Below are 15327 nucleotides of genomic sequence, written 5' to 3'. Positions count from 1 at the left end.
CCCCACTAGCAATTGCCATAGGTTAAAATGGAGTTCCGGGGCTGACTCCCCAGCTGCATTGAGGCAGGTCTATGAGGTGGTTGCCATTGGCTTAGAAGCGGTGCAGGTTGAGGGTACACACATGTTGCATCCCGAATCCCTGAAGAGAAAGTGACATCCACAACACCATGTTTTCCTCCCTAAGGAACCTGTTTTTGGGGGAGTGCAGGACTCTTCCTAAGAGGGAGAAAAAGGTCCCTTGGTAATCCAAATCATGCAGAATTGCGAGGTGAGCCCCGTCTATGGCCATTAAAGATGGGAAGAGAAATCTGACTCAGGAATTCAGATCTTCTTATAAAGCTGTAGTACCAAGTGCTAAGAAAGATTTGGTGTTTGAAAACTGAAAAGCTGTGTTGGCTTCTATAAAAAAAGAAGACCTCCGTTCTTTTTGGCATATTCTTGTATTAGCAGCTCTGATTCCATATCACTTATAAATAGTAACATCTCTGCAGTTGCCTGGGTCGACCATTTTTCTGAGTTGTACTCCCATGACGCAGATGTTGTTCCGTTTGAGTGCGACAGTCGCAGATTATTTGCTGGTGGGGACAGCACTACTGTCAGTGCTTCCTCAGGAGCTTCTAACCCTGGGCAGGATACCCAAGAAGCCTGGCCCTTCTCCATCGGCGAAATCAATAAAGCCATCGATTGGATCACTACTAACAAAGCACCTGAGTTAGACAAGATCCCTGAGGACCTCTTTAAGGCTGAAAAGGACATTTGGAACCCTTATTTTGCTCTTTTCTTTAACTCTATAATGAGCGGTTCCCCCATCCCTCAATCATGGGCTGGGGCTGAGTTAATCACAATTTTCAAAAGGGCTCAAGTTCTCTTCATTCCAATTACAGGCCTTAGCCTGATTGATAGCTCCCAGAAATTTTTTTTGATGGATTATATTGGAAAGATTGCAGTACTGGATGGCAGATGTGGGGTGGTTGACTCCATTGCAAGCCGGCTTTAGGGATGGTATTAGCACCATTGATCAGGTGTTTCAACTTTAACTAGTTTATTGGAAATATGTTGCTCTGAGGGGAGGTTGCATGTATGTGATTTTTTTGGACCTCTGGTCCGTTTTTAACCTTGTACCCAGGGAATCCATGTGGAAGGTCAAGGAAGAATTGGGTGTCCTGAAATATCTTTTAATCACTATAATCAGGCTCAACTCTAACAATTTTGCTTAGTCAGATGTGGTCCTCAGGGACAATTGACAGCTCCCATTGAGTCTTGCCATTGAGAATGTCCCGGCCCTCTTGTTTGCAGATGACATTCTTATGATTTCCAGGTCGTTGATGGGGACCCAGAAGTTTGTGGACCAATTTGAAGCATTCTGCAAAAAGAGAGGTCTGGCGATTAATCTCAGCAAGACTAAGTACATGGTTTTGAACCGCTGTTCGACGGCTCATTCCATACTAACCTTATATGGTGTCCCCCTGGAGAGAGTCCACATTTTGACTACTTGGGGGTCATGATCACAGAGCAGTTTGACTGAGTCCCACACATTCAAAAGGGTAGACTTAAGATGGAGCAATACACATTGGGCATTGTAAGGTCACAAAGAGGCTCTCCTTTTCATCCAGTATCCCCAACACTCCAAATCTATAATCTTCTAACCCTTGGGGCAACTTTTTATGAAGGGGAACACTGGGGTCACAAGAATGGAAGTAGCTTGGTGAAAGTGGAAAATCGCTTTTGACAAATTCTCACTAATCTTCCTGTTAGAACTCAGCTTACCCCCTCGCGGCTTGACTTGGGCCTTAGAGCACATTCTGACAAAGTGGGTCTCAGGCCAATTTTGTATTGGCGTAGGATCTGGGTTACCCCATAACTAGTGCCATACCGGTAGGGCCTGTCGGATGTCTAGAGGCAGCCTGAGGCTTCTAGTATCGCTTGGCTTAGGTTTGTCTAATACCGACTGACCAAGAAGGGGTATGGGAACCTCTGGCCTGCCTCTGCGAAGCCATTGGGATTTTGAAAGAATGACTCAAGGGTTCGCATTGGTGATGCATAGACAATTTGACTTCAGGTCATGCTAGGGTGGGCACCCTCACTGCTAACTTTCATGAATTTAAAGATGATTATGTTACAGAAGAATATCTAGCTCCCTCAGCCAAAACTCTAAATATGAAATTTCGGTTTGGGACCCTGCCTCTTTGCTCAGGAATGGCCAAGTATCCAAAAAGACAGATGGGAACTGTCCCTTTTGTCCTCAGGTGTCTGAGACCATTGATCATGTTGTAATTTTGTGTCCGACTTATGCAGGCAGGGCACAGAAAGAAGTGTATCCTATCGCCATACCACAATTTGGGGATCAGAGATTGTAAATCAATTAGGATCCTTAGAAATTATGTCAGCCAATCTATTGTTTTTACCATCTCACGTTTTTTGCTGTTCTTGTGGAGGCTTAGGCAAAAGAGGTTAGCCTCCTGATGATTGGCACTGTTGATTATCTTTATTTTTATAACTGTAAGGCAGATACGGTGGAGGTAGCAATCATTTTAAAGGGGTCTTATGTTTAAGGAATATGGCTGCATTTTGCTTATTATATTATTATTGATTATATTTTAGGTATTTTAATCTAATTGCTATAATAATTCGTTTTACTGTTTTGTAAAATTCTATTATCTTTTATTTGCTTTCAATGGCAGTTATGCCAAATAAAGATGTATGATGATGAAAAGCCTCACAGGTATAGCTCTTCCCAGCACACCAGTTGAATCATATCTTACAAATCCCAAAGTCCTCGATGGGTCCGCTCTTGCAGATTGACACATGCAACTGTTTCGGAGTTTCAACTCCGCACCAGGTTCTCCCCCTGATGAGGGATCAAACTAAATGCCTTAACACTACAAAGGGCTACTATGAATCCCTTTCAAATGAAACAATCTATTTTCTTCCTAGGTCCCTTCTGTGAGCCAAGCATTGTGCTCCAGCCATGTATGCTGTTGCCTGAGTAGATGACATCATAATGGTGACGTTAGAGGCCTGGCCAATCAGAGATGAGTTGAGGAATTCCCATGATGTAGTAGATTATGTAGAGCATGACCAGCAACTCCAACTACTGGGATGTAGGGGGGCCCTAGAAAAAAAAGGCACCAATTCTAGTCACAGGCGGAGGCCTGCTTATGTCCTCATGAAGACATATGCTTCCTATGTCCTCAGCCAATGGGAGCTGCTGCCTGATCATTTCGCACGAGGGCTGGAAACTTGCTGTCTGATTCGATAAACTCTGTCCCTTGGGAAAAAAGAATGAGCTCCAGTTGGTCTTGGACTACACTTTTAAGAATGCCAAAATTTACCTTCTGTCATGTAGCTCTGTGAACAGCTTACTCAGTACTCTGACAATCTAGAGACATTGGCACACCTGCCCGAAAACTGCCATCTATGCTCCAATTGGACAACAAGACATGGAGGAGTTTATCATTGAGGCGGAAAGAAGGTGCTTCCTGCAGAGCCAGCACATTTAGAATATATAAGGAGTTGACTTTAGGCTGCGTGTAATCCATGTAGAGACCATATGTGTCCTAAACTCCTCAACTGCAAGCTCTGGGAACCTTGGCTATAGGTGAGAAATGGTCCAATGCCAACCACAATTTGAAGAAAGAATATCCACTTAGACACAAACAAGTTTCTTACCTTCCGTAAAGCTCTTTCTTGCGGATACCCTACCTTACCTCAGATACCTCTTCTCACTTTGCGACACTAGCTAAGTGACAGACTGGATCTGGATAACTTTAGCAATGCCTCCTGCATGTCAGCAGGCAAGTGGCACCATCAGTCTACGTTTACTGATGCTGATGGGGCATTAGGGTGGTGTCATTGACTCGTTGCCTCTTGCAAGCCTGTCTGGAGAGAACATGTCCCCTCGGCCTACCCTACTTACAGTGGCCTACACACCCACTCCACATACCTGGTGCGGTCACTGGCCTACACTGTGGTTTATTCTAAAATAATCAGGGGCTCAATTACAACAAAATGACGCAACGCGGCACCACAAGCCAGCTTGATGCGCCATGCCACGCCGTAAGGAAAGTGCAGGGATGCATCGTATGTACGGCAATACCTTTTCCTTTGCTCTGCTGCCATTTATGTGACCTTGTACCAATACAGACACCCTAGTGACATGGTGTAAGGGTACCTATATTGAAATCTTGTTGTTTTTGTGGAGGAAGGGATACCTTCCTTCACAAAAACATTTGTTGTGCCAGCCCTAGGGAGGCACACGGTTTTGACACATTCCCTTATTTACGCTGTGTAGTAAATCTATAAATGTGTCAAATACCATGGGCGTTCAGTGGGAACACCCACCACAAGGCCCAGGGCACGCCTCCCACACTCAGTGTGAGGCAACGCAGTGACTTGCCCTGCGTTGCCTCACACCATAGCTACGAGCCGACGAAATGCCAGGCAGGTTGGCTTTCTGTGACCTCACAGATATGGGCCTGCAGTGTGCCCTTCCGAAGCATCACAAAAGTGACGCTCCTGTGGCGGAAATTTGCCGCAAGAGGGGTGTAAAGAAGCCCGTAAGTGAATATAGAAGCTATTGTCTTAGGCCAAATCAACATTATCTCTATTGGACCTCTACTTTGACCATTTTTCGATTTATGTCTGCCTGCCGCCATCTCTCTGCCTCTACCTGGCGTTGTTTCCTTCTACCCAGTGTCAGCACCCCTTCCACGCTGATGACGAGCTGGGCTCGTCATGGCGTAGCCTCCTCGCACGCTGATGACGAGCCCAGCTCGTCACGTAACATGCGTTTTAGAAAATCTCAGCGTGCGAGCGGAATTCCGCTAGCGCGCATGATTAAGGATTCTTCTTGGTCTTGAGCAACTCATATTGCGGCTATTAGTGTCACACTACTTTTTTGAAAGTTTAGCGTTTAATTCTGTATAGTATGGCACGATGCGGGCTTGAATTAGCAGGAAATGCACAATAAAATTGGAAGCTGTTCCGAACATGGGCATCTTAAATCGGTCCTTCCCGGGGGCCTCAAAAGTCTTGTGATGACGCTGAAGACTAAGGCGATATGAGAAGCGCTGAAAGATTTGTGTACACCGCTGAATTACCATATATCAAGGAAAAACAGATGCACACTCTGTGTTACAAGCCTTAAATCCTGTTAGGGTAATGAGCCATGGGGCACCACTGCGCAAAAACATTTTAGCTTTCTCTCCGCATTTTCTGCCTATATTTCCCATCTCCCTTCCAAGCGATTTTCTCGCTCAGAGATTTCTCTTCTCCTTCGCCTCTTTTTCTCCCCTTTTCATATCTTTCTCGCACACTCCTTCTTCATCTTTCTCGCAAGTCTCGAGCTTTCGCTCTCTGATTGCGTTTCACTCAAATTACTTTCATATTTTCACTGTACAAATTCACCACTAATCCTTTATGGGTTCTGGAGTAGTGTGCTACTCGCCGAAAATGCGCTTCGACGCATCGTCAGGGGTAGTAAGCGCTATATAAATGCAATTACAATTTCATATTGTTTGCCTGAGTTTCTCCTTCTTTTTTTTGTATGTTCTTGTCTTCCTTTGTTCTAGTCCTCTCTGCCTCATTCACTCTTTCTTCTACTCTTTACTTGAATCATTCTATCTCTTATCTCTCTTGCTGCTCTTCCTCTTCATCATTTTGCTGCAGATTCCCTCCTTTTCTTGCTAATCTTACTTCCTCTCTGTCTTTTTCTCCCCTCTGTCCTTTATGCTTGTCTTTCCTTCCACACCTCCTGTCTTCCATCCATCCATTTAAATCTGTTGACCCGTCTCAGTCTCATTATCTCGTTCAATTTCTCTTGTTTCCTCCCAAATCTTCAGTCTTTCACTTTTTTTCCCTGCGCTCTCCTTATTTCTGTCGCCTCATCTTCCTCCCCGCGCTGTAACTCTCTTCCTGCTTTTTTTTTATTTTTAAGCTCTGTCACTGCGCATCCATTTCTCCTGCTCAAACCTCGCGTGAAAACCAGTCACGTGGAAAGCTACTGCTGTCGGCTCCCATTTGCTGCACGTGCCATGTTCACATCTCGTGTTCACACACACATTCTCAACCTTTCTGCTGCTAGAATTTTCACTGTGCCTCCCCTAACTGGCTTTCCTTTCCTATTTTTCTAGGACAGATTTATATAGCATTTCTCATGTTGCATAATCGACAGGCGGTCGTTTGAGTGACAAGTACATTTTCTGTCCAACCCTTCTCCTCAGAGTTGAACGAGAGAGGTTTGAAAGCGAGAAGTGGGTACAGAACAAGGTAGAAACACTAATACTTTACTTATTTATAGTACTTGAAACCTTATTTCTACTGTTTCGAGGCACTGTAAATGCAGGTGTTACTATTACTCAGTTCATGGTACTCGAGATCCCGCCTTGTGGTAGGTAGGAAGACAGAATCAGACTTGACAAGGTTTAAAACTTTGATCTGCAGATCACCACCTGTATCATCTGTGAGCTTTCAAGACACTGAGCCATCTTGCTGACTAAAGAAAAAATAACTCAAGCCGAAACCCCACGCTTCTACCATAGTCGCCACTTGATCGCTTTGAACATCAGCATTTATTGCGTTGACACATATAATGAAGCTCTTCCAGGTAGAGACCTATTGAGAGCTGAGAAAAGGTTCTAATATCCAGAGGGATTTTAGGAGTTACTTTGCATTCGCCTGCCAATACTTATTTGTCGGCTGTAGTTTGCGTCGGGGGGTCAAGTCATTGTTTTCCTTAAATGATTTCCAACGCTGTGTCACTATCCGCCTAATAATGGTTGGGATAGAGTTCATGCGTTTAGATTGTGTTCGGTCTTTGGGGGCGATACTGATAACCAATACTGCAAACTCCAGACCTCTCCAAGAAGTTATAGGAAAAAAATAATTATTAAAACCTGCTATTTGACGGCATTCACTGCACATGCAAAGCAAATTCCCCCTCACTCCCAGATCCTATTGCATGTAGGAGGTGCGGAAACAAACGAGTTGCATACATGATGAGTGTTCCTATATATTTACTACAATCTTTTGACTGGGATAGGATTCGAGCCAATTCCAAAATAATATGAGTTTCCAATTTAGCTTTGAGCACTTGAAGTAAGACTCTCTTCCAAGAGGTTCAACAATTCTGTAAATCCTCGACATTGTTGAGAAATTGGTCCAATGAAGTATCTATGTTAACAAAGGTGATACATTCCTTATGTTCTGGAGACAGCACAACAAAGTACAATATTCTTAATCTATTCAGTGGTCAAATAACTTCAATGAGGGAGTTTATTTTAAATTTCTGATTGAGACAAATAAGATTTGTGGGTGACAGGCAACTATCTTTTAACATTGATATGGATCTGTCTAGGGCTTCCTCACACAAAATCCCAAACGAGCCATTCGGGTCGACAACATCGATTGCTGAAAGTATTTGAACTCAATCACAGAAAAAAACATTGGGGCGTATTACCAAGCAATAGCGATAATTATCGCTATTGCTTGGTTAAAGCCAAAAATTTATCGCCGACCTGCGGCGATTTTTATCGCAGATAAACCTTGGTATTACCAAGGTTGATCGCAAATGCGATAAAAATCAACTGCAATGCATGAATATCGCTGAAAAGTCAGCGATATTCATGCATTACCGAGCTAATGCTCTTAGCCATGTTATCCACCTACCATTGGATAACATGGCTAAGAACGGCTCAGGGCAGGTGTTAGCTTTCGGAGATATTTGCGCTTAGCGCGAATATCTCCAAAAGTTGGTAATAGGAGATAGCGATGTTAGAGACTGTTTCCAGTCGCTAACATCTTGGCACGCTCACTTTGCATGTCATTAGTGATAAATATCACTGACATTCAAAGCGGGGCCCAAGATGGCCGCTATCTCCTACTAGCTGTCGCTAACTGGTGTTAGCGACAACTAGGTAATAGGGAGATAATTTTATCTCTGCTTTCTTGGCTTTTAAAGCCAAAAAAACGGAGATAAACCCCCTTGATAATATGCCCCATTGTTTCTCTAATTTGAACATTGAGCTTTTGAACTACTTTGGAGTTATCACTCTGAAACCTTTGCATTTGGTACTCTAATGACATCTGCAGTAAAGACGTGTAAGACTAGATGAAAAAACACTCCTTGTCTTGGCGTGTACAGAAGGAATTTCTAGTGGTATGGTAAATAAACAGATATCTGTGACCATCTTAAAATTGAAGAGCCATTCCATGAGGGAAAGGATGGGTTCTTTATATATATTTATATATTTTTTAATGACTTTCAAACGTCCTTGAGTTTTAGGTTATGGCTGTGTTGTATGAACCACAGATATATTTCATGGAAGGGATTATTCAAAGATATATTTTGGTGATTGATGATATTTTAGCACACTGGTCTATGAGTGGAAGGAACTTGGTTTCACCCCACTTAATTTTGGGTTCTGCAAAAATGCCATACCTGGAGATCTTTTGTAGGACCTCTGTTAGATCCATCTGTGGTTCACTAGGTTTAAGTGAATTCAATACAACTACATCATTACTTTGCTGTAGCTTTTCCCAAATGGGATTATGTGTACTTATGAAAGCCAAAAACGAATAAATCAGGTAGAAGGGACTTGGAAGATACCTGCTAGTTTACTATTCCATGATGAAATGTTTAGATTTGACAGCTAGAATGGAGACCTTATCCACTTCAAATTTAGATAGAACTCACAAATAATTAACAAACTCTTTAAAAAAATCCTTAATTGCTGCAGATAGTCAGGATCATTTAAGCCTGCTGGGTGCCTTTTTTGCTTTCAGTTGATACACAGAGTAACAATTAACATTTTGAATAAAGCTTAGAGGAATTATGAATCCACTGCAGACATATATACATGACTTCAATGTAATTTATCTGGATCCCTGCAGAACCAATCTGCCTTTCATTTTTCCGAGGTCAATAAAATCATTGCCATGTTGTATATGATGCCTGTTGTTAATGACTAACAGGAGTCACCTTGTAGAGTGTGTCATTGCTCATCAGTATTTTTCTTTAGTTCAATTAGATGAATAATCCCTTTTAGATGAATAGACTTTCTTACAGGATCTCAGAAAGTTGTTGTGATGTATATCTTACACAACCTAGGTGTATCATTGAGTTGTATTGTATCTCATCTTCACGTTTGATGAGAATTGTGCTTACTAGATAACATTTAAGCAATTAGGGACCCAATAAATGCTATAAAGGGTCTATTTCTCATTATGGAACTTAGGGGCTGTGAAGAGAAGTTGTTTGATAACTACTTACTCTCAGATTTCAAAGAAGGCTATGTAATTTGTGGCCTCTAAAAATAAGTATGTTTTGTGACCTATGGCAAAGATAATGAATGTAACATTTCTGCAGCATTGATACATTGGCCAAAGCTTACAATTACATTTGGGGAACGGTGTGGGATGTTGGTAGGTCAAAACAAAACAACATGCAGATTCTCTTTCTCGCTCACTTGTGTGCTTCTTCTCGCTTCATCTCTGATTGTCTATTGTCATGAAACAAGGCACCAATGGGGAGCCATGCAGACCAATGATGATGTAGAGAGCTATCAAATCCCATCCTGGGTTAGACAATGCTCTGCACAGGACAGTTCCACTAGTCCTTTTGACAGGGAGCAGCAGCAAACCTAGCCCATCCTCTTGGTATCAAAGTTACCTTGCAAGTCTTCTGTCTCCTTTACCAAGGTTTTTCAAAGGGGAGGAGAGTTTACATTAATGAGGATTGTACTCTGTCCCTTATCTTACCTACTTTTTGGTCTCCCCCTCTATAGCTGTGCAATTTTTGTGCAGGAAGTGAAGTGCCGACACAACTGGCAGACATGCCGGACTGCTGCCATACCTGTTTTCACTCCAGACTGCTTTCATCTCTGTGCAGACTGTTCTACCAGTGTAGTTTAAATGGAAATTGCTTTCTTTACTGTTGTACTTTGGGCATTGTGCAGCACTATTGCATGGTTCAGGGCACTTGCCCTGTAATGCTGTTAGTAGATCATATTCCAATCACCGGCCTCAACATCGTTCCTGTGATTTGCTCCTTCCCTTAATATGCCTGATGCTTCTTAACTTCTCCTCCACTCTTTCTGGCACTTCGAGATACAAGGTGGAAAGCCCATCGATGTCCTCCTGTAGTGACTTCCCTGTAAGGCCTAGATAGTTCTCTGGGGCGAACCTCTTGCCATTACACCCTGGCTACTTTCCTTTCATCTTCTCCTGCACCGTCCTTTTTATTTAACATAACACCTTCCTCTTATGGGTATCCTTAGCCTGATCATAGAGGTGATCTACTACCAATTGTGGGGTCATATCACTGTCAATTTACACTTTCCTGGTTTCTCTCGATAATCATGAGCAGATGTTATAATGTCTAACTAACAAATCTAGACTGAACTTCGCCTGCCTATTTTGCCCTGATATAGTTCATAGGCTGCCTCAGAGTTGACCAGACAGACCAACGGGTGGGTGGTATTTTAACAAATGTTACCAATGGCTTAACAGAGACTCGTGATATATGTCTTCTGTACCTCCTGGTGGCTTCCATATTGTATTTACTAGTGGCTTCACAGTGCCTCCAGGAGTTGAGCTTCTATCGCTCCTTTTTCCTACAGCCCTGCAAGCTCAGTAAACATGTTCGCAAAGGGGATATGGATGATCAACAGGCAATCTTGAATTCAGAAATACAATAAATAATGGCTTTTCCCAAAACAGGACTTAGGTGGGATTCAGACAACAAATCAGACTGGTTTCGGGATGCAGTCTCTGAAGCTAACTCTTCATTGTCTTCACATACTTCTCCATGTGTAGGGGAATGAAATATGCTCCTACACCAAGTCTCAAGCACATCTCCGAGCCTCACGCATCACATCAAATCGCTCTACTCACTGGTGACTGCTCAATCAATACCCTTCTGTGGCCGCGCACAACAAGCAGAGTAGCTTTTTATTTGACCATCCAGAAAGTACTTGGGGCATCACGAGTGGCAGAAACATGCTAGAGAAATATTACAATGCCCTATATTAATCATGTTGCTGTAGTTTTGGACTGTGCCTTATTAATGAGAAAGGGCTTCAAAACATTCTGCCACAGAAAGCATCTTCAGCTTTGATGGTCTGGTTATTGACATTTTATTGGCTGTTACTCATTATAGTTTTGCTTGAGTGTTTCCTTTGAAGACAAGAGGACATTTTGTTGAGGAAAAGGCACCCAAAGCCAGCTCAGGGATCAAGTCAACTCAATGCTACAAGGCCAAAGCAACTCAGCTGAAGTAATTAAAATGATTCTCTTTCTTGGTCATAGCACATGGTTTGTATCCTTTGTGCGGTGCTCTCAGGTAATAATTAGATATCACAGGGAGAGACCTTTATATGCAAGGATCAGGATAGCAATACCCATATGCAATATGTCTGATTGGAAGAGGGATCTCCCAGGGACTGTGGTATGTTTAATAATCTCATCTATACATCTCTAGCCTCTGACAGTGGAAGTCTTCTGAGTTTCTCCAGCTAAAAAACAAGGGCACATTGAGAGCAAATGTGTCAAATTTTCAGTGTGACAACATGATTTGAATTCATGATTCTTGAGCCCAAACAAAGGGCTTAGGTATCAGACCACACCTCCTGCTCCATCACCGTTACTCAAACCCATACGCCTTTGGCTGTGGTCCCCTTAGTGGTTGATATTAGACACACATCTGTAAACATTCATACACATTTATGAAATGATACTTTTTTGTTATTACATAGAATAATTATTTCTCATACCTCTTCCGCCCGTTGTGACTGTGGGTGATTAAGAAGATAGGTCCCTTCCAGAACGGATCCAACAATGGTGAGTCCCTTGCCTGCTTTCAGCTGGGTTGTAAGCGAGAGCAGCTGCGGATGAACCACATTCTGATCTTGATCCACTCTGACTAAAACCAGAAGCTGAGGCCTACAAGACCAAACAGATGTGTTTAAATACCAGTCGGTGGGGTGCTATGCTACTTTTTCAACATTACCTTTTCACAAAACTCTTCTTCCATTCATCTCGAACAACAATCTGTCTCCTGTGACCTTTAAAGTTGGATCTTCCATTGATTCTCCTATCTTTCCGGTGATTGGATTCTCTGTCTTCGTGACTAGTATTCATTACTCAATCCCACTTTATTAATCTTGCTAATGTACCCTCTCTTTAACTTCTATGTAATAATCCATCACTCGCCGATCCTTTAATAATACTTCACAGTCTTTCCCAGTTCCCATCAATGCTCTATCCTTCACCATTAGCAGTCCTACATAAACTATTTCTTTATCCTACCTTTCATGTTCCCCTAGCTCTTCTTTGTCATCAAATCTCTCTCCACCTTTAGCTCTAATGTCCATTACACATCCATGGTACAGGCAGTAAAGATGACAAATCTCCCAGACATCAAACTAACATTAAAACACCAGCACCGCCTACAGGCTTTCGCCTCTTCAATACATGACATTTGACATCCTCGCAAGCATACAGCCCAAATGCATTCATGCACCCTAAACTTATATGCTCGTCCTATACTTTCAAGTAACATCCTCATTCCTTCAGTATACAGAGCAATATTTTTCAATCTGCTATACATAAAACTAGCATTCACATCCTTCCAACACACCAGTGCTTTAAATTGGCCGGTACTGTCCAGTACTGAGTACCAGCACTTTTTTATTTTGAGAGGGAGGGTACCTGCACTTCTCAAGAAAAACGTAATACTTTTAATTGGAGAGGACCAGCACTTCTCAGAAACAAGCAGGTACTCTGGTAAGGAGTACCTGCACTTCTATTTTTCCATTTCAAGCACTGCAACACGCCTTCTAAAATCCACAACTATCCAAGGCAATGAAGAAGGGTATGCACGCCGCCAATTACATACGCCTCGCCCCAGTCCAATCCCCTGAGTAGTCATACATCATTCATACATCAGACTGGCATCCACGTGACCATTAAAATATTCAGCAAGCATCCTCATCCCTCTCTAAAAGAGTTTATTAAGGTTCATCCGTCTCCTAATGTAATGAAGTGCCACACTCAACACATCCCCCCAATACAGTGTCCTGACATTCATCACTGCAATACAGCCAACTAGAATTCACTATTTCTTTAATACAGTCAAGAAAAACTTACAACCCTGTAATTCAGTGAAAGAGAATTCACCTCCCCTAAAATACTAACTAGGATTCAAATTGCTTATCATGCAGTCAACAGAGAGTGACTTCCCTTATGCAACCAGCAAGCATTCAAACAGCATCAAGTACACCTGCTGGGCAATCAAACACCTTCTGATGGAGCTAGCAAGCAACATTCACCCTAATAAAATCACTAAGATTCACATTCTTTCTAATGCAGCCATTTAGCATTCAAGCCATTTGTAAAATCCACACAACATTCAATACAGCCAGCTAGAGATCAAACCCATGAAATTACCATAACAAGGATTCACCCCATCCAATATAGTCATGTAGGATCCGCACTCTCGTTGATGCAGACAACAACTGTGCATGCCCTTGTCCAATACAGTCAACTAACTTACACTCCTACCTAATGCAGCCAATTAAATAACCCCCTTTTAATACAGCTAGTTAGAAAACATGCAACGTCCAGTGTAGCAGCTAGGAGTCACGCCCTATCTAATGCAGATGGCTTGCATTCACACCACATTCACACACATTCAACTCACATTCACACACTAAAACACTTCTACAACCGACAGGAATGAATACGCATTCAAAAACACGCAACCTCGTTTATGCAACCAAGTAGGGCAACCTCTCTCAAATACAGCGTCAATAGCACAGAGTAGCTTAACTCATTTAATAAAGCCAACTAGAATTCACCCACTCACCTGCCAATAACCATGATCTTTCCATCCAAAGGTTCAACAAGCCTTCACACAGCTTATACATTCAGCTAATGTCCCCTTGCTCTTTGAGATTCCCAACTAGCCATTAGGCGTGGGCGGAAAATCCGTTCCGCTCGCGGATTTTGCGGATTTTCGGGAAATCCGCAATCCGCGAGATTTGCGAATTTCCCGCAAAATCCGCAAATCCGCGAGCAGCGGATTTTGCTCGCACTGCTCGCACTGTTCGCGTGAGTTCGCGCCCCGCGAATAAGTGCAAAATTGCAGAAATACGATCTTGGCAAAACTGAAAGTAACTACTTACCAGGTTCAAAAGTTCAGGCACATCATTAGTAGCCATTTCCTGTAGTGCTTCCTGAGGGGCCCCTCCAGAGTTCAGTTGCCAGTTGAAACTATTATGTGACCCTGCTCTGAACCTCAGAATAGTTACACATATGCCACAAAGGTCCTGAATTACAGCTAAGGGAGACAAGCAGGAGCCAGGCTGGAAGTTAAAATCCATTAATCAGCCCCTAATTCATTATTGTCAGTTGGGGCAGGGCAGGTGTTGTAACTAATTTTGCAACAATGAAAGCACTTAGCAAGTGCAAAAGATCACTAATCAGGGCGCACTAAGGAAGCAGGTGCCAGCTAAAAAAATATTCTGTGACACATTAATCAGCCCCAAATTAATTCAGGTCACTTGAGGCAGGGAAGGTGTGCTTTGCTTTGCCGAAAATAATGTACACTGGACAACCAGAGGGTGTAGTGATGAAACAGAGGGTGGCATGGGTGGGCCAGAGGGTGGCATGAGTAGTCAGAGAGTGGCAGTGGTGACAGAGAGTGGCAGTGATGAAGAAGAGTGTCCCAAACAGGCTGGACACGTAGAAACAACAAGTTCGCAAAACTTGCGACACGACAGGTAAGTTCGCAAATTGCGAAATTGTAAAAACCCTCGCGAACTGGCAGAAACACGGGCGAACACAAAAAAAAAAAAATCCGCAAATTCGCGGGAATTCGCGGATTTTGCGGATTGCGAATCCGCAAATCCGCAAAATTCGCGAATGCGAGATCCGCAAAATTCGCTCATGCTTACTAGCCATGTTATGTCAGAATCCCCTTTATATATATAACTGTAACAATGACTCATGCACATTTACTGCTTTTCCTTAAGAATAAATATTGGGTACAACTCTACCTATTTTTCACTCTCCCACCTAGAATATGAAGCCTTGTGATACCCCCCATTGTTCAATATAATGTACTTATTATCATCCCATATACAATGTACTGAACCTACTTTGATATTATTCATACCTTGATCACCTCAATGAGTCTAGAGGTCGCACGTCCTATATTGATGTATGAATTACCCTGTTCATCTACTCTACCTCACGCATCAATATCACTCAACCCTCCTCCACAGCCTGCATGGATTACCTTTCCCCATGCATATGATGTATGGATTATTC

At 42.7% G+C, this 15327-nt stretch overlaps 1 protein-coding gene across 1 annotated transcript in view; it reads right to left on the bottom strand.

Annotated features, from left to right (window-relative positions):
• Positions 1–15327, bottom strand: part of SLC12A5 (solute carrier family 12 member 5) — an 814812-nt gene that overhangs the window by 53425 nt on the left and 746060 nt on the right. Inside the window, exon 17 of the mRNA XM_086932544.1 lies at positions 11769–11937. Within this exon, the coding sequence (XP_086788670.1) occupies positions 11769–11937 (169 nt within the window). The remainder of the gene's footprint in view (positions 1–11768; positions 11938–15327) is intronic.

Source organism: Lissotriton vulgaris, chromosome 7, assembly GCF_964263255.1.
Source record: "Lissotriton vulgaris chromosome 7, aLisVul1.2, whole genome shotgun sequence".
NCBI classification, from domain to species: domain Eukaryota; kingdom Metazoa; phylum Chordata; class Amphibia; order Caudata; family Salamandridae; genus Lissotriton; species Lissotriton vulgaris.
The sequence above is the reverse complement of the archived record's forward strand: the minus strand, read 5'-3'. Positions and strand labels throughout refer to the sequence as shown.